We start from the raw sequence: 19,178 nt of genomic DNA, 5'->3' as shown, positions 1-19,178 counted from the left end.
CTCAGCATGGAGCCTGATGTATGCCTCAGTCTCACCACCAGGAGATCATGAAACCAAGAGTCAGATGCTTACTGACTGAGACAACAAAAGCTTAATTTTTTTTTTTTTTTAAATTTAAGTAACCTCTACACCCAATGTGGGGCTTGAACTCATGACTTTGACATCAAGAATCACATACCACTCTGAGTCAGCCACATGCCCCTTTTGCTATGCAAAAGCTTTTTATTTTGAAATATTCCCAATAGTTAATTTTTTGCTTTTGTTTCCCTTGCCTTAGGAACCATATCTAGAAAAATGTTGCTATGACTAATGTTGGAGAAATTACTGCCTGTGCTCTCTTCTAGAATTTTTGTGGTTTCAGATCTCACATTTAGGTCTTTAATCCATTTTGAGTTATCTTTATGTATGGAGTTAGAAAGTAGTCTATTTTCATTCTTTTACATGTAGCTGTCCAGGTTTCCCAGCCAGGACCATTTATTGAAAAGACTGTCTTTTCCTTATTGAATATTTTTGCCTCATTTGTCATAGATTAATTGACCATATAAACATCTATTTATTTCTGGGATCTCTTTCCTGTTCTATCGATCTCTGTGTCTTTTTTTGTGCTAGTACCATACTGTTTTGATTACTACAGTTTGTAGTATATGTTGAAATCTGGAATTGCAATACATCCATCTTTATTCTTTCTCAGGATGGCTTTGGGTATTTGGGGTCTTCTGTGGTTCCATACAAATTTTAACATTGTTTGTTCTACTTTTTTGAAAAATTCTGTTGGTATTTTGATGGGGATTGCATTGAATCTGTAGATTGTTTTGGGTAGTATGGACATTTCAACAATATAAATTCTTCCAATCCATGAGCATGGAATATCTTCCATTTGCATCATCTTCAGTTTCTTTCATCAGTGTTTAAAGTTTTCAGAGTACAGGTCTTTCATTTCTTTGGTTAAGATTATTCCTAGGTATTTTATTCTTTTTGGTATAATTGTGAATTTTTTTTTTTTTAATTTCTTTCTGTGACTTCATTGTTAGTGTATAGAAACAGTACTGATTTCCGGGTATTAAATTTGTATCATGCTATTTTACTGAACCTATTACCTCTAGTAGTTTTTGGTGGAATTTTTAGGATTTTCTATATATATATCATGTCATCTGCATAAAGACAGATTAACCTCTTTACCAATATGGATGCCCCTTATTTCTTTTTCTTTTCCAATTGCTGTGGCTAGGACTTCTAATACTATGTTGAATAAAAGTGACAAAGGTGGATACTTTGTTCCTGTTGATTTTGGCTCAGCTTGTGATCTCGGGGTCATGAGATGGAGCCCAGCATCCAGCTCGGCACTCAATGTGCTGTCTGCTTGAGATTTTCTCTCTCCCTCTCCCTCTGCTCCTCTTCTACATTGTGCTCTCTTCCTCTCTAAAATAAATTAATTAATTTTAAAAGATTCTCAATCTTTCACCATTGAGGATGATGATAGCTGTGGGTTTTTCATATTTTGTTGCAGTGTGTTCCCTCTAATCCCACATTGTTGAGAGTTTTTGTCATGAATGGATGTTGAACCTTGTCGAATGCTTTTTCTGCATCTTTTGGGATGATCATATGATTTTTATCTTTCATTCTGTTGATGTGGTGTATGATGTTGATTGATTTGTAAATATTGAACCATCCTTGCATCCCGGGAATGAATCCCATTTGATTGTGGTGAATGACCTTTCTAATGTGTTGTTGTCATATGAGGCTTGATGATATTTGGTTGAGAATTTTTGCAACAATGTTCATCAGGGATATAGACCTGTAGCTTTCCTTCTTCCTTTTTTCTTTCTTTCTCTCTCTCTCTCTCTCTCCCTTTCTTCTTCTTCTTCTTCTTCTTCTTCTTCTTCTTCTTTTCTTCTTCTTCTTCGTCTTCTTCTTCTTGGTGTCTTTGTCTGGTTTTGGTATCAGGGTAAAGCTGCGTTATGGAATGTATTTGTAAGTTTTCCTTCCTTTTCTATTTTTTGGAATAATTTGAGGAGAATAGGTATTAACTATTCTTTAAGTGTCTGATATAATTCACTTATAAATCCCTCTAGTTCTGGACATCTATTTTTTGGTGGTTTTTTGATTACCAATTTAATTTAGCTACTTGTAATCCATCTATTCAGATTTGCTATTTCTTCTTGGTTTGGTTTTGGGAGACTGCATGTTTCTGGGAATTTATTCCTTTTTTCTAGGCTGTCCAGTTTGTGGTATATAATTTTTCATAGTATTCTCTTATAATCCTTTCTATTTTTGTGATATCAGTTGTTATTTTTCCTTTCTCATTTCTGATTTTATTTGGATCCTTTCTCTTTTTTCTTGATGAGTCTGGCTAGGGGTTTGAAAATTTGTTTATCTTTTCAAAGAAACAGCTCTTGGTTTCATAGATTTTTTTTTTCTATTGGTTTTTAAGTCTCTACACCATTTATTTCTGCTCTGAACCTTATTATTTCCTTTCTTCTATTTATCTTTTTTTTGGGTCTTTTTCTAGTTCCTTAGGCATAAGGTTAGATTGCTTATTTGAGTTTTTTCTTGTTTCTTGAGGTAGGCCTGTATAGCTATAAACTTCCCTGTTAGAACTGCTTTTGCTATGTCCCAGATATTTTGAACCATTGTGTTTTCACTTTCATTTGTCTCATGTATTTTTTGATTTCCTCTTTGATTACTTCATTGAATTATTGGCTGTTTAGTATAATGTGTAGTCTCCACATGTTTGTTTGTTTTTTCCAGTTTTATTTTTCTTGTGATTTAATTCTAGTTTCATTCTGTTGTGGTCAGAAAAGATGCATGCTATAATTTTGATCTTCTTAAATTTATTGAGGCCTAATATGTGATCTATTCTAGGGAATGTTGCATGTGCACTTGAAAAGAATGTATATTTTGTTGTTTTTGGATGGAATATTCTGTATATGCCTGTTATAGTCATGTCCAATGTGTCATTCAAAGATATTGTTTCTTTATTGATTTTCTTTCTGAATGATGAATCCATTAATCTAAGTGGAGTGTTAAGTCCCCTACTGTTACTGTATTACCATCAAATTCTCTCTTTATATCCATTAATATCTGTTTTAGGTATTTAAGTACTTCAGTCATGGGTTTGCAGGTATTTACAATTGTTGTATCTTCTTGTTGGATTGATCCCTTTATCATTAGGTAATGCCATTCCTTGTCACTTACTACAGTTATTGTTTTAAAGTCCATTTTGTCTGATATAAGTACTCCTACCCCAGGTTTTTGTTTTATTTTGTTTTGTTTTTTTGTTTTGCTTCCATTTGCATGGTGGGTGTTTTTCTATCCCTTCACTTTCAGCCTGTATGAGCCTTTAGCTCTGAGGTGAGTCTCTTAAAGGCAGCATGTAGAAGAGTCTTGTTTTTTAAGCCATTCTGGCACTTTATATTTTTGATTGGAACATTTAGGCCATTTATCTGTAAAGTAATTATTGATAGACATGAGCTTATTGATATTTTTAAAATTTGTTTTCTTATTATTTTGCAGTTCTTCTTTGTTTTTTTTTTTTTCTTTTCCTCTTGCTCTCTTTCTTTGTGACCAAGGAGTACCTAGTATTTATTGGACTTTCTTTTCTCTTTATTTATTTGTGTATCTATCATAAGTTTTTGTGTTTGTGGTCACCAGGAAGTTCGTATTTAACATCCTAAGTAAATAGCAGGCCATATTAATTTGATGGTCATTTAAATTCAAACACATTCTTAAAAAAAAGAAGAAAAACAGAAAATGAAAAAAATATGTTTTCTTTTTCTTTTTCCCATTCTTTTCTACAGTTTATGTATATGTTGTTGCATTTTACTTCTTTTTATTCATATTTTTCTTTTGTCTAATTCTGGCTATTTCTTTTCCACTTAAAGTAGTTTCTTTCATATTTCTTGTAAAGCTGGTCTGGTGGTGATAAACTCCATTATCTTTTGTTTGTCTGGGAAACTCTTCATCTCCTCTTCAAATCTGAGCGATAATCTCGTTGGGTAGAGTATTCTTGGCTGTAGGTTTTTTTCCTTTCAGCACTTTGAATATATCATGCTATTCTCTTCTAGCTTGCAAAGTTTCTACTGAGAAACTGATACTATTATAGTGTTTCTTTTGTAGGTAACTTTTTGGTTTTCTCTTGCTGCTTTAGGATTCTCTCTTTATCTTCATCCTTTGATATTTTAATTATTATGTATTATGGTATGGTACTGTTTGGGTTCATCTTGTTTGGAACTTTCTGTGCCTCTTGGATTTGGATGTCTATTTTCCTCCGTAGGTTGAGGAAGATTGCAGTTATTATTTCTTCAAGTAAGTTTTCTACACCTTTCTCTCTCTTCATTCTTCTGAGACCCCAATAATGTGAATGTTCACTTGATGTTGTCCAAGAGATCTCTTAATCTATCCTCATTTTAAAAAAATTATTTTCTCTCTTTTTGTTGTTAAGCTTGTGTGATTTTCATTATCCTGTCTTCCAGATTGCTGATACATTCTTCTGTGTCCTCTAAGTTATTGTTGATTCCCTCTAGTGTGTTTTTTAAAAATTTTAGTTACTGTATTCTTCAACTTTGATTAGTTCCTTTAGTGTTTTTAAAGTTATCTCTTTATTGAAGGTCTCACTGAGTTCTTTCATTCTTTTCTTCAGTCTGATGAGTATCATTAATTTAAATTCTTTATCAGGCATATTGTTTATCTCTGTTTCATTTAATTTCTCTACTGAAGTTTTTCCTTGTTCTTTCTTTTAGAGTATATTCTTCTCTCTCCCCATTTTGCTTGACTTTCTGTGTTTGTTTCAGTGGATTATGTGAAATGTATCTCTTCTAAAGTTGCAGGGATGGTCTCCTACATGGTGACCATGTGCAGACTGTGTGTGCTTGATGGCTTTTGCTTGAGCTTTGACTGTATGTGCTAGGTACTCTTTTAAATCATGGCTTTTTACAGAGTGAGTCAGAAAAAAATTATAAAAGAAAATTATAAAAGGAAAGAAAAAAGAAGAAAAGAAAAAAGAAGAAATAAGGAAGAAGAGAAAAAAAAAAGAGATAAAGAAAGAAAAGAAGAAAACCAAAAATAAAAGAATAAAAACAATGCAAGACAACACATAAATTTTAAAAAGTAAATAAACCAGGATAAAACAATAAAAATTACCCCCCATCCAAAACCACAGCTTGTTTTCTGAGCCCCAGCACGACAGAGCAGCTGGTGTGGGCTTGAGGGTTCTGGGCTCTTGGAAGTCATGAGCTCATGAAAAATACTGGACTCCCTGATTGTGGTGTATGGACCCTGCTTCAGTCTAGGCTTTTAAAGTGGGGGTGGGAATGTAAACTGTGTTGTTCTCTAGTCCCCCTGACCTGGAGGACTTTCTTGCAACTCTTTCACCACTTGGCAGAGTTCTGGCATTGTTTCTTTTATATGCTATCTCCTCTTCTAAATCGTGTTTTTTTGTTGTTGTTTGTTCTGTTTTTTGTTTTGTTTTGTTTTGTTTTTCTGTGCCCAAGGATAGAGGGATCTATTCCAAGGCCCTCAGTAGTCTCCCTCCCCACTGCTCTTCACAGCATTGGGTTGGGTGTTCCCTTTGTTACTGTGTCTCCATGTCTCTTGCTCTTCTCTTGCCATTCTCTCTGTCTTCGGGTGTTCTGTAGCTGTTCAGTCAGCCTTCAATTCTTCTTTAGGAAGAATTTTCCATCCATAAGTGTAATTTAGTGTGTTCCATGGAGAAAGTGAGTTCAAAGTTTTCATATGTCAATATCTTGAACCCAAATGTCAGCTTGCAACTCCTTTTGAATGGGGTCTGTTCTCCAGAGCCCCCACTCTTTTCTGTTACTTATAGTCCCTAATAGGCATTTGAGTTCCTGACTTATAGAAGTTTGGGGCATAGAATAAGACAAATATAATTGGTGAGAACATGACTGGGATCGACTTCATATTCTTTGTGGTTCATCATATTTAAAAATCTCAGAAGGTTTACTATCAAACAGTATAATGAGTCAGGAAATAGAAGTGGGCTTTGTTTCTTTAATCATAATACTAAATATTTAATATCAAAGTTTAACATTTGATGGGTGCTTTTTACTGGGCAGTGTTGGAATCATGTAGTTGTTAATTCAGTTCAGTTCACAGAGCATATATGAAATGCCAATCACATATTAGTCATTAAACTTGGTATTGGGGATAATTTGTCATTACAGCTTTGTCAGTTATGACATTGTAATATGGGTGGTTGTCATTTATTTATTTAGTTTTTTTAAACTCTTTGGTAAATGTTTCATTTAACTGATGTTAACACAAAAGTCTTTATTTTGTAAATGGCAGAAAATAAAATTGTGCATAAACTAAAAACTAAAAATGCCAGGAATCTCATAGATTACTAGCTTAATTATCTATTGAGTATGTGTCTTTATTCCCAGATGAATGTGCTTTTAAATCTCATTTGTATTTTTCCCCTCTGGTTATAACCTTACTCTACGGTACATCTGTTTTAATGTTGAGATTATTGTTAATCTTAAATGAATATCATAAATAAAAGAAACATTTGACCCATTATGTGGCTTTTACCTCAGGGTATTCATTGATTCATCCATCTGCCTTCTAGGAACCTGTATGAGACTATTAAAATCCTTTCTTAGAAATGGATTGGACCATTCTTACCCTTTCATTGCTTCACTGCTTCCACTTCAACTTAGCCCCAGATTTGGGAGCCCTGGAGTGTGCTTCTTAGTATTTACAATAGTGAATTTTAAGTTTCGCCATCTAGCAGAAATCAGCCGAGAAAGCTTATTTAAAATGGGAATTTCTGGTTTGCTCCCTGTTGGTCCCCCTACTTCTATAGTTAGTTCAGTTGTCTAGGGTGAGACCAAAGAATCTGTATTTTAATACTCTGCCTATTTTAATATATTTGTTTAAAAAGAGTATTGGCATTTGGATGGAAACAAGGAATCTGCATTTTATTTTTTTAAATATATATTTATTTTAGAGAGAGCACACACATGGTGGGGAGAGGGGCAGAGGGGATGAGAGAGAGAGAGAGAATCTCACGCAGACTCCCCACTCAGCTTGGAGCCCAGTGCCGGCTCAATCTCAGGATCCTGAGATCATGACCTGAGCCAAAACCAAGAGTTGGAAACCTAACAAACTGAGCCACCCAGATGCCCCAGAAGTCTGCATTTTAATGCTCTGAATATTTTAATATTCTAGTATACAAGATATTAGTTTTAAAAGGGTATTGGTATTTGACGATGATTGCTGTAAACCAAGATGGGGAAATATTCTCCTGAAAAGAAGTTCAGGAATTGAGAGAATTCTGAGATTTCCAACTCCTAAATAATGATCATCTGAAGCCTTTTTGCCCTCCTTCCAAGTAGGTTTAGGCTTTGTCATTAGTGAACCCTATTAGTTAATAGTTAAACTATTGTATAAACAATTGCTCTGAGCCCACCATGGATGCTATGGGAGTCTGCTGTGTTTGTGTTCCCATGCCTGTGACATAGGATATTAAAAGATGAAATGAATTAGTATCAGTGAACTATCAACCAAGAATTAACTATAAGGATAATCACTCTTGCTTCTATACCATTAATCAAAACAAGAACTTTTTTCCCCCCTATATTTGTTGTAAGTTCATCTGGAGAGGGACCCTTATAATGTAAACAGCGGCATTTCTTGATGGCAGAAGGCAGCTACCGAACACTACCATGCAATTTAATTTAATTATGTTTAATTGCTCATTGCTGCATAGGAGACTGCAATAGTCACTGTACAGCAATCAACATTAGTATTCAACAATGACATAAAGAAATTACTTCCATTTCTCGGCCAAATCCATGGACAAGTCCACTGACCTGATGCCAAGTATTTTGTGTGTCTTACTGGGAATCTTTCCAGAGCTTTGTAGGGGAAGACACTGACCCAGAGGGGCCTCAGTGTTCTCATTTTTGGGAATCAGCTGTTTCTTAAATTTCATCACCCCACACAGCCTATTCTGCAATGGTACTTAGCTGGTTTGTGGTCTGATTTGGTGAACACTTCAAAGAACTTGAATTTTTGGAATATGAAGACAAGTCCATGGGTAACTGGAAACTGACTGTCTTTATCTTGTCCCTAAAGAAAGCAGAATAAGAAGATAAGCAAGACTTTTTAGTGAGCCTTTATATAGAACATCTACTTTTTTTCTAAGCCACCAAATACTGCCTAAACTGTTAAAAGCTCATTTGAAACATATCATAATATATTTTGTTTAGTTATTCAACAATAATACACAAATATATTGGAATTGACTTTTGATTAAACCCAATGAAGAATATTGATGAAACTAAATTTAAAACTATTGAGGGAAGATTATTCTCTTAATGTTTAAAGTTAAAGAATATCATATTGTCTCAGGTGAAGGGTCTTTCACATTGGAAATCTTCAGGTGAAATGAAGCAGAAACTTGAGGCAATTATTTTATAATCCAGATCAGTCAGCAATTACAGACTTTGAATTAACAAATATCCATCACACCTGAACAATAAAGGGGAGAGAGGAAAGACAGCAACGAATCATGTCATCTGAGGGATTAAATTATTAGATAGAATCTTGACATAAATTAGGATATACTGTTCTCAGGAAAAAGTCTAAAGAATGGTGTTTGAAATTATTGCCTTTTCTCCAATATTGTCCTCTCTCTGTTCCTCTTTCTTTGTATTGGATAAGGCGATCATTTCACTGAGTGGCATATAGTGGTGTGCATTGAGGGGAACACATCTGCTCCCTCCCTTGGGAGGAAGGTCAGTGGTTCCATATGTTGGAATCAATAAAATAATAACTGCTCTGTCATTTATTACCCCTCACTTGACTATCTCATTAATTCTTCACAAAAACTCTGAGGTAAATGCTATTGTGATTCCTTTTTTTAATTTTTAATTTTTTTTTACAAAAGAATAAACTATTGTATAAAACAGACTGATAACTTTTTTAAGGCCAATGATGCAGTTGAGATATTAGCCATCTGATTTCAGAGGTTGCCTTCTTAACCATTTTGATATGAAAAGGAAAAGATACAGTTGACCCTTGAACAACACAGGGGTTGGGGGCACCCAGCCCTGGGGCTGTGGAAAATCTGTGCATAACTTTTGATTCCCCCCAAAGCTTAACTACTACCAGCCTACTATTGACTTGGGACCTTACCAATAACATGTATAGTTGATTAACATATATTCTGTATGTTGTATCTATTATTTACCATATTCTTACAATCAAATACACTAGAGAAAAGAAAGTGAAGGGTAATCATTAAGAAAATGTTCCTTAAGAAAGTCATAAGGAAGAGAAAGGACATTTACAGTACTGTACTGTACCTATTGAAAAAAATCCATACATAAGTGGACTGGCTCAGTTCAAATCTGTGTTGTTCAAGAGTCAATGGTGTATGTACTTAATGTATCTGGTTTCTCCTATCTGCAAAATGAATAATATAGCATTTCTAATTAAATTAGTGATTTATTACTAATTTATATTTATATTAATTTATAATTTATTAAAAATTAATTTGAGTATAGTTGACACACAATGTTACATTAGTTTCAGGTAGACAACATAGTGATTCAACATTTCTGTGTCTCATGCTATGCTCCATATGGACGCCTTCTCCTAATCTTAAGCTTTTTCATAAATGCAGGACATTAGATTTCTAGGTTTCTAGTTTCTCCGAAAATTCAGGAAAAATTAAAATTCTGTCTCTGGTTTTTGGAGAGCATTTGTTCTTAGAAATATTGACATTGGCATTATTCTGTAAAACTCTTTCTTGGTATAATAACAAAAAGGCTCACAAGCAAATTAGATACAATGTCCGACTGCTTCAAAAGCCAGTTCAAACAAATTGGTTCTTGATAAATCTTTTGAAAAAATTTTTAAGGACTATGAGAAAGTAAATGAATTTACAAAAAAATTAGAGGGCTAATGTAATGACATGTTACTTTACTAGTTAATCACCGAGGACATAAAAGACAAAATTAAAAAAGCACTATAACAAAAAAATACACGCTTCGTTCTTGTCAACAGTTCTCTGCAATTGAATGGATTTTATGCCAACCCAGCTGTTGATTTCAAGCCATTAATGACTTTCTTGTTTTCACACAAACCTGCAATTGGCTCAGTCTTTCCCATTAAAGTAGATTCTAAATTACCAATAGATTGTGTTCTAAATAGTTTATTCCTTGGCAGCTTAGAATTTGGAAAACATTTGTTTTAGAAAAATAATACATTATAAACATTGGCTAGGCTCCCAAACAATCACAGAAAATAATATGAATTTTATGAAAATTAATAATACTTTATTTCTCAACATGATAGGTTTGTGAGAATGTAATGGATTAAGTGCAAAAAATAAAACATTATGATAATGTGCACTGCACAATTTCAAAATAGGCAGACACAGACTGAAAAGATAGATGTGCATCAAAATCTACATGGTGGTTATTCAGACAGTGAAGTTATGGAAGATTTTCCTTTTTATACTTTTTTACTTTGAATGTTGCATTTATACTTTGTAATTTGCAATTTTCTTATTATAATGAATATTTAGTTCCATTATATAACTGGATATATATATGCATTTGGATATATATGTATACATATATATATAATTTTTCAAAACAAAGGACATTCCTTTTTATGATGAACATTTAGTGTATATATATATATGTGTATATATATATATTTTTTTTTTTTAGCAAAAGATGCATCTCTGCCTTTCCTCTCTCTTCCTTCTGAAAACACATGGTCATTGACACACAGTGATTCATTATACACTTCTTGTTTCCGTGTCCCACATCTGCTCTGCCAATAAATCTTATGAGCTCCATATTCAAAGTATGCCCAGAAATCACATCCACCATTACTACCTTGGCCAAGAAATGATCATTTCTTTCCTAGATCATTTTTTTTTAGCCTTAAACCTGGTCTTTTTATTTTCTGTAATGTTTTCTTATAGTCTTTTTAAAGCAGGACTCCCAACATGATCCTTTATTTTTATTTTTATTTTTAATGAAAAGAATATGTTATATACTCGGTTCACTTGGGATAAATCTAGAATCATTGGAGGGGAATGGAAGGTCACCCTTAGTGCTTTGCCTTCATCTTCCTCTGTTCTTTTTTTTTTTTTTTAAAGATTTTGTCTATTTATTTGAGAAGGAGAGAGTGAGAGAGAGCATGAGAGGGAAGAAGGTCAGAGGGAGAAGCAGACGCCCCATGCAGCTGGGAGCCCGATGTGGGACGTGATCAGGGATCATGACCTGAGCTGAAGGCAGTTGCTTAACCAACTGAGCTGCCAGGTGCCCCTTCCTCTGTTCTTCTGCTTGCTCACTCTCTTCCAGTCACACCAGCCTCCTTTCCCTTCCTCAGACACGGTCCTGAACCCCTCAGCATCTCTTGCATTTGTTGTCCTCAATTCTTGGAAAGTTTTTCCCACCCAGAAATCCTCAGAATGCTTTCCCTTTTTACTCAGATGGTGAGGTATTTCCTAGCTACCATGTATACAATTTCAATAATGCTTGCTTCTCTAACCCTTCCTTTTCCCTTTTAATTGATTTGATGTTCTCTTTCATACATATCACCATCTAATATAAACAATACACTTTTATGTATTGTCTTACTTATGGATTATCATTCTACAAAGGAATATGCAGGAACTTCTGATAATTTTTTTTCCCTCTTTATCTTCATGGCCTAGAATCTTACCCAGCACATAACACGCCTCCAGGATTATTTGTTGAATGAATGAATGAATATAATGAAGTTATAGAAAAAAATAGGTCAAAAGGATAGAAGCAAAACTCATGATCACACTTGCTCATTGGCAGGACCAGGGAAAAGAGATATAGGATCATTCATTTAGTAACATCTTTTTCCTTTTATATATAAAAATATCTGAAAAAAAGTGACAAAATTCTTGCAGAGTAGAACAGTGATCTTTGTAACTTTCATTCCTGAATATTTTTGAATTTTAAAACTTTTCAGAAAGATATTTTTTTACTAGCTTTCCAATAATCACAGGACAAAACACACACCTGTGAGCCTTGCCCGGAAGGCCTCTTATGATGGTTTGTGCTCCCTCCTTCACCCTCATTCACTTGACTACTTTGGTTTTCCCCATAGTCATGCTTCCTTCTGTCTTGTCTTTTCTGCTCTACCTGAGGTGATCTTCCCACTTTCCCCTGCGTGACTATATGCAGCTGTCCTTCATGACTCAGGCTACTCTCTCTGTTCCTGTAATAGATCTTTCTGTAAGTGAAATACAGTTTTCATCCTGTCTTGTAAAATCCAAATGAAACTGGCTCAGCCGTTGTGTCCTGCATCCTGTGGTAGGTCCAGTGCTCTTTCCAGTATTGAAGAGAATCCCTGCAGGCCTATCACTGTTATCTCTTGATTTGATTTCCTGTCACTGCTGAGCTTGATGATTTCTTTATTCTCTCTGCACCCCATTTATTCCATTTTCTCTTCTTCATGAGAACCCAGGCCTCTTTTTCTCCTCGAAGGAGACTCTCCCTAGAAAGTCAGGGCCTAACTGGGAATTGGAAGTTGGGGGTGGAGCATGTGGGAGAGGGGAGGTCATGCTCTAGCCTTATGGAGGAGATAAGTTGGACTTGATAGTGACAATTTTGTTCTGAAAGTGGCCCTTGGCTCTATCCACTCCTGGGGTCACCATCTGACATTCCTCTTAGAAGACTCTGCCCATCTCTCAAATGTCTTCTTAAATCTCTCTTTTTCACAGACTGAGCCTACCTCCCCAAACATCAGCTCCTGGATTTTGAAAAACAAATTTCTTTTCTCTTTGTCTCTTGACCCTCTTGAGTTATGCCTTTTTTATACCACCCAAAAGTCACTGGGTCACTTCCCCCTCAAGAATAGTCCTCTCTCGGAGTGCCTGGGTGGCTCAGTGGGTTAAGCCTCTGCCTCTGGCTCAGGTCATGATCTCGCGGTCCTGGGATCGAGCCCCACGTCGGGCTCTCTGCTCAGCAGGGAACCTGCTTCTCTCTCTCTTGCTCTGCCTGCTTGTGATCTCTGTCTGTCAAAAAAAAAAAAAAAAAAAAAAAAAAGAATAGTCCTCTCTCAGAGAAGACTTCTGTGTTCAGTTCCTAAAATAAGTGTCTTTTCCTTGAGAAGTATTTTGTTAGAGTGATCAGTTCATTGGTGTGTCTTTGTCATGGAATGAAAGTTTTGAACGTAACGTTTTGGCTTTGCTGAATCTTGTATCACTGGGGGCCAGCTCAGAGTACAGTCATTAGTGCTCGATGAGTAAGGGCAGACCGATGAAATCTTCTGCTCATAGAGGAATCTGTTAGAGTGACATTTGCTCTCAAAAAATATTTCTTTCTTTTGACCCCCTAAATGCACATGTGAGATGGAAATTATTTTGGCCTAAGACACTATTTGGTTTTGTTTCCTCCATCTAAGACCTTGCCTATTGATGGGAATGCCTGAGTGCTTTCATAGCACGTGCCTATAATCTAACTTGAGGCAGATTGTACATTACCTGGTTACATTATCAAAAACATGATCAGGAGAAGTTCTTTGGTTGGAACTAGTGCTGGTTAAAGAATCTTCTGCAAACATCTTTTCTTCATTGTTTTGCTTCTTAATTGAAGAACATGCCAGTGATTTAACTCTTCCTTGAGCTCCTAGAATTCCACTCTTTGGGTGTCTTTCCCTAGGTTTCCAGGGGTCATTTGCAGCAAATGAATGAATTGGTGTGGAGATGGAATAGCGTCTAACAATCATGACATTGCCTGTGTAGGAGACACAAAATTTAAGCTTATGAAAATTTCACCTTTAAAGATGTCCACGGATGTCATATTATATTAATAGTACTTCATTAAAATGACCTAAACAAAACTATTACTTTTGATTCATTTTTTTTTCACATAAACTACATCTAGTCATTCATTTATTTGACAAATAACTGAGGGCCAGCCCACATGTCAGGCACTTCTTTATGAGATGGAGATGGGGATAGTGGCCCATTCAAAACTCTTGCCTGCATAAGCTTACTATCTTGTGTGCAGACAGGTGATAAACAAACATTATGTGATAAAACTCAGGTAGTGACAGATCCTGGAAAGTCAAGTTAGGCTGATAAAGGCAAGGGGATAGAGACATATGAAAGAGGAGGTCTGGAAGCTGTTTAATAGTGTGGTTGGTGAGACCTTTGTAAGGATACAGCATTAGAATAGAGACCTGGACATGTAGAAATAATAAAACAAGACTTTAAAATGGGGAGAACATGGATATTCTAGAGATGACAATGCAGGATATCATTTCTCTCTCCTTCTAGAAGATTGTAGAAGAACATATTCATCAGAGCCTCTCATCACAAAAATTGAACTGGCTGCTCCATTTGTGTGTCTTGACTTTAGACTTTAGTTGAGACGGTCACCATGAGGAGGCCTGTTGACCGAGAGACGAGAGCACAGGAGGTCTGTGGAAAGAAGCAAAGATGTCTCAATAGAAAACTGGAGTGTTCTTGAGAGAGATGGAGGGATTTATGGCCTTGTTTGTGAGGGCTTTCAATTCAATTTTTGTCTATAACTGTCTTCCAATAAACTCTTTTCTTGATGTGAATCGAGTATTCTCGGCTCCTTATAACTCAGGCACTTCGATTAAAAAACCTTTGTTTTAGGGGGTTTAGTTTGTCTGAATCCCTGTGGCACCATACTAATGCTGACCAGACATCCAGTTCTTATCCAGGGGGTGAAGAAGCCTGACCTCGGGTTGGTTTTCATTTTCTGGAACACTTAAGGTGTGTTTGCTGAATCTTTTTTCTTTCTAGTCACAGCCTTGGCATGAACTAGCATGGATGTTTAAGAAAGGCTTGCATCATGTTTGGGTTTTAAGAGTGCTAGAAGCACAATTATTTCTTAGTTTAGTTTGCTGCCCACATCTGCAGAATGCAGACAGCAGATTATTAAGGCCATTGCAAAACATGGAGGCTGCCTTGGCTTTTTATGGTTTGGAAGAGTGGAAGATCAGCTTTCAGGCAAGAGTTTGGGGCAGAGGGAAGTGTTTTAAGTTCAAATCTATCCGAAGTGTTTAACTGCATGCAAATACTGTTCCTAAACTATCCTTAAATACTACTTTGGCCATCATCTATAATTTCTATAATTGTCTAAGAACAAATTTATGGCCATTGACAATCATAAAATTTCTATTTGGAAGGATTATAAAGTATTCTCTTTAAAGTGAATGGTAGGAAATTACAAACCGAAGAAATTGTGCTGATGATGGCAAGGGGAAGTTTATTCTTATTTGGAACCTATGCTTCAGTTTGACTGACTAGCAACTTGGCTCTTTGTTCATCGCTCTGGGTCACAAATACAGACTCAAGTCTGTATCCTTTAGTTTCTTATGAGTAAAAGGCAAAGGATATTCAACACAGCATCATGGGGTCATTGGCACAATTTCAGAACTTGCTGCCAAATGCAATGTATTTGCCAGCAAAAGATGTGAATACATTGCTGAGAATTGGAGGTCCAGCGATGCTGGGGGATCCCTGTAAAGAGCCATTTTTTTTTTAAATATATAAAGGCAGCATCCCTGAAAATGCTGGTTGGATTTCATATCCACCGAATGCTTATCCATTATTACAGATGCTTCCATGAGAATTTAGCCAGCAAAGACCTCATTCTAAGCAGGTGTTCTTCTGCATTCTTACTATATATATATGTCCCCATATATACTATAGATACCCCCTTATTACAGACATGTAATATATATATATATCCCTTTATTTTCTATATCTATATATCCCCAAGCAGCTGTGTTCCTGGGCTGTAGGATATATATGTCCATATATGTATGTGTCCTACTCAGCATTGACCAAGTATTACAAAACTGGGACTGCCATCTGGTGTCCTCATGTTCAGGTCAATATTCTTCCTACTTATGGCCCTTACTTTCATGATAGTATATCACATTTAAGACACAGAAAAATACATGTAAAGTAACTCAACTGGGCTTCCAAGCACAAACTTAAATCATGTCTCTTTCTGTGTTTAACTGATACAACTAACTAGAGTTCCCCCAATTTTACCAGTTTTTCACCAGTCTTTTTTTTTTTTTAATTTTATTTATTCACTTCACACAGTTCACAAGTAGGCAGAGAGGCAGGCAGAGAGAGAGGAAGGGAAGCAGGCTCCCTGCTGAGCAGAGAGCCCAATGTGGGGCTGGATCCCAGGACCCTGAGATCATGACCTGAGCCGAAAGCAGAGGCTTAACCCACTGAGCCACCCAGGTGCCCCTCACCAGTCCTTTTTAAACTTAGTGCTAACGTTCTTATTGGGAGTTACCATCCATATGTTGAAGAAGTATGCTATCAATTGTGTGCGTAGCTCTTATTAGCAGTCTAAATTTTCCTAAGCTTGATGGCGTTCAGGCCCTAAGAGTGGAAAGGATATACTATACTTTTTGCTCTTTCACTGGTATAATACTTGTTGTAAAATAGCCACAATATATACTAAGACTCAACTTATGTTTTTTATCAGGATAAGTTTTATAGAAAATAAATTTGATGGAGTGTCGTTTGCTTTTGGAGTAAGGCAGTGGTTTTCAACTGGGGGAAATTTTGTCCTTCAGGCAACATTTGGAATCTCCAAAGACATTTCGTGACTAGAGGGTGAGAGGCAGGTATTACTGGCATGTAGTATTTAGAAGCCAGAAAAGCTACTAAACATCCTATAGTGAAGACAGACCCATACAAATACAGAGCTAGTTAGTACAAAGTGTCCAAGATTGCAGAGGTTGAGAAACTTTAGGGTAAGGATGTATTAAAAATATCCATATCTTTCTTTTCTTTTCTTTTTCCTTTTTTATTTTTTTTTTTAACCAGGAGAAAGTCTAACCTCCTTGTCAGTTACTCTTTTAGTTTTATTAAATAACCAGCAGACAGAACTACTCAGATCTAGAGTTGCACTTGACAAAAAGGGAAAAAGCCCCGATGGGAATCTCTTCTCAGCTTTGAAATGTAGGGTCCTGTGCAGGAGAGAGACCTCTCCAACAGAGAAAAACAGTTGGCAAATAGGACATGTTCCCTTGCCAACCTGTTCAGAACCTCTAAGTGGCATCACCTGAAGCCTTTGACAGATGATATTGAAAGGGAGTTGAGTATTTAATGACGTACATCAATTTTATTTGAATATGCTGCATGTAGGCAAGCACTGATCATTTAAATGCAGAATGTAGTTTTTGCCCTGCTGGTTTCTGACTTTGTGTAGAGTCTTAACAGTCAATATTCTTCTCCCATAAAAGGTGAAAGATTTGATTCTTAGAATGTATCAAACACTGACCCTGTATCTTTTTAAAAAATTAACATACAATGTATTATTTGCTTCAGGGGTACAGGACTGTGATTCATCAGTCTTACACAATTCACAGCACTCACCATAGCATATACCCGTCCCAGTGTCCATCACCCAGTCACCCCATCCCTCCCCCACTCCTCCCTTCCAGCAACCCTGACCCTGCATCTTGAAGCCTTTGACCTGTATAGGACATTGAATTATGGGCAACACATGGATAAGAAACAACATCTGCCATTTGTTGTGTGCTTGCCAGGTGTCTAAGCACTCAGTCTATTATTACAGAAAGATAGGTACTATAACCATGTCAGGTAAGTACTCTAACATCCCGACATAGAAAACAAAGGTGAACGATTTCTCCTAAGTATCTCTGAGTCAAGTGGATAATGAATGACAAATCATTTGCAACCATAATTGTCTGACTGTAATAATCATACCTTGAGCTACTGTGCAATATTGTAACTTAATAAGTGAGCATGGCTTTTGACACACACCCATTCAATGTTCTATGATGTGACATTTAAAAGCTTGAGGTCAAGAAGGAAAAATACACATTGTTTTTAATGTGACTGATTTTCACAAACCTACCATTTCCACCTTTCCCGGAAGATCTGGAAATAGTTTTTTTTTTTTTTTAATGTTTTATTTATTTGACAGAGAGAAATCACAACTAGGCAGAGAGGCAGGCAGAGAGAGAGGAAAGGAAGCAGGCTCCCCGCGGAGCAGAGAACCCGATGTGGGGCTCGATCCCAGGACCCTGAGATCATGACCCGAGCCGAAGGCAGAGGCTTTAACCCACTGAGCCACCCAGGCGCCCCTGGAAATAGTTTTTGATGTTGCTAAAATATGTTGCTTGAAGATGCTAATGATTTTTCCCCCTAGGGATTTAAAGGTAATCTACCAGGAGAAAAAGGATGGAACTCACCACTACCAATACCAACTTCTTCAGTTATGTGAGAGGCACAATAAACCTAATGTTTAGGAGGGCTTTGCAAAGATGGGCACAGCCCAGAAGAGCTATGGACATTCAGTACCTTGATGTTCATGCACAGCTGGTGCCGCATCAATGGAAACATCACCGTGAAGCGTTGCTGGAGATTTTTCGGATGCTTTTTCGAGGTTACCAAGGTCTGTGACTTCCTCTTCCCTATCATCTTCTGATTCTCCCCTGGGGCCTAGGGTTCTCTGACTACTTGAAGTCAGCTTCATCCGGAGGACTTGATTCTCTTTCTTCAGCTTGTTGATCTCTGCCCGCATTTCCTGGATAATTCTTATGAACTGGATGTTAGCTTCCATTTACCTTTCTCAGGTGGCTCTGGTTTGCTACTCTGGGGAGACAGGTCACCTTTTGCTCATGGACCAAATGTATAGTCTACTCAGCAGGACTGGTCGATCCCACCCATAAACCTTCCTGAACAATAGATGTCACTCTTCTCTGGGCCATCTTTCAGCACCTGGGGAGTTAGACTGTCAGAGAGGAAAAGGATCTCCATGACTTATTCATTCTGGGGTTTGTTTTTCAGAACAGAGCTTTTCTTTGTATCTTTCATTTCATATCAATCCACAGTTCTAGAAGATTGCTATGTGACTGAAGAGAAGGGAGCATTCCAAAAATTTCCAGGGTGGAATAGAATCTCTTGTTTCTGTCGTGAACTCACAAACTACCAGCTACTCAGTTTTCTGTGTTATCACTTCTGGAATCAAATGTTTTATAGAATCACCAACTGTCATTAGTAAATGCAAATGGGCACATAAGAATTATGCCTTGTTTTTTCTATAAAATATGTCATAATTCTGTACTTTTGGGGCAAGTTATAAATCTTGACACTTGTTGATTGAAGGTAACAGTAATCATAGGGG

At 36.5% G+C, this 19,178-nt stretch overlaps 1 protein-coding gene across 1 annotated transcript; it reads right to left on the bottom strand.

Moving 5' to 3' along the window:
• Positions 1–7,964: 7,964 nt before the first annotated feature.
• Positions 7,965–18,614, bottom strand: LOC123936357 (putative coiled-coil domain-containing protein 195). The gene is made up of 4 exons (XM_045996953.1): positions 18,353–18,614; positions 13,522–13,754; positions 12,030–12,035; positions 7,965–8,120 (listed from the first exon to the last, which is right to left on the bottom strand). Exons 1-4 carry the CDS (start codon positions 18,612–18,614, stop codon positions 7,965–7,967), a joined length of 657 nt encoding a protein of 218 aa, XP_045852909.1.
• Positions 18,615–19,178: the final 564 nt, after the last annotated feature.

This window comes from Meles meles, unplaced genomic scaffold (assembly GCF_922984935.1).
Source record: "Meles meles unplaced genomic scaffold, mMelMel3.1 paternal haplotype, whole genome shotgun sequence".
NCBI classification, from domain to species: Eukaryota; Metazoa; Chordata; class Mammalia; order Carnivora; family Mustelidae; genus Meles; species Meles meles.
This window is presented reverse-complemented; position numbering and strand designations above follow the sequence as displayed.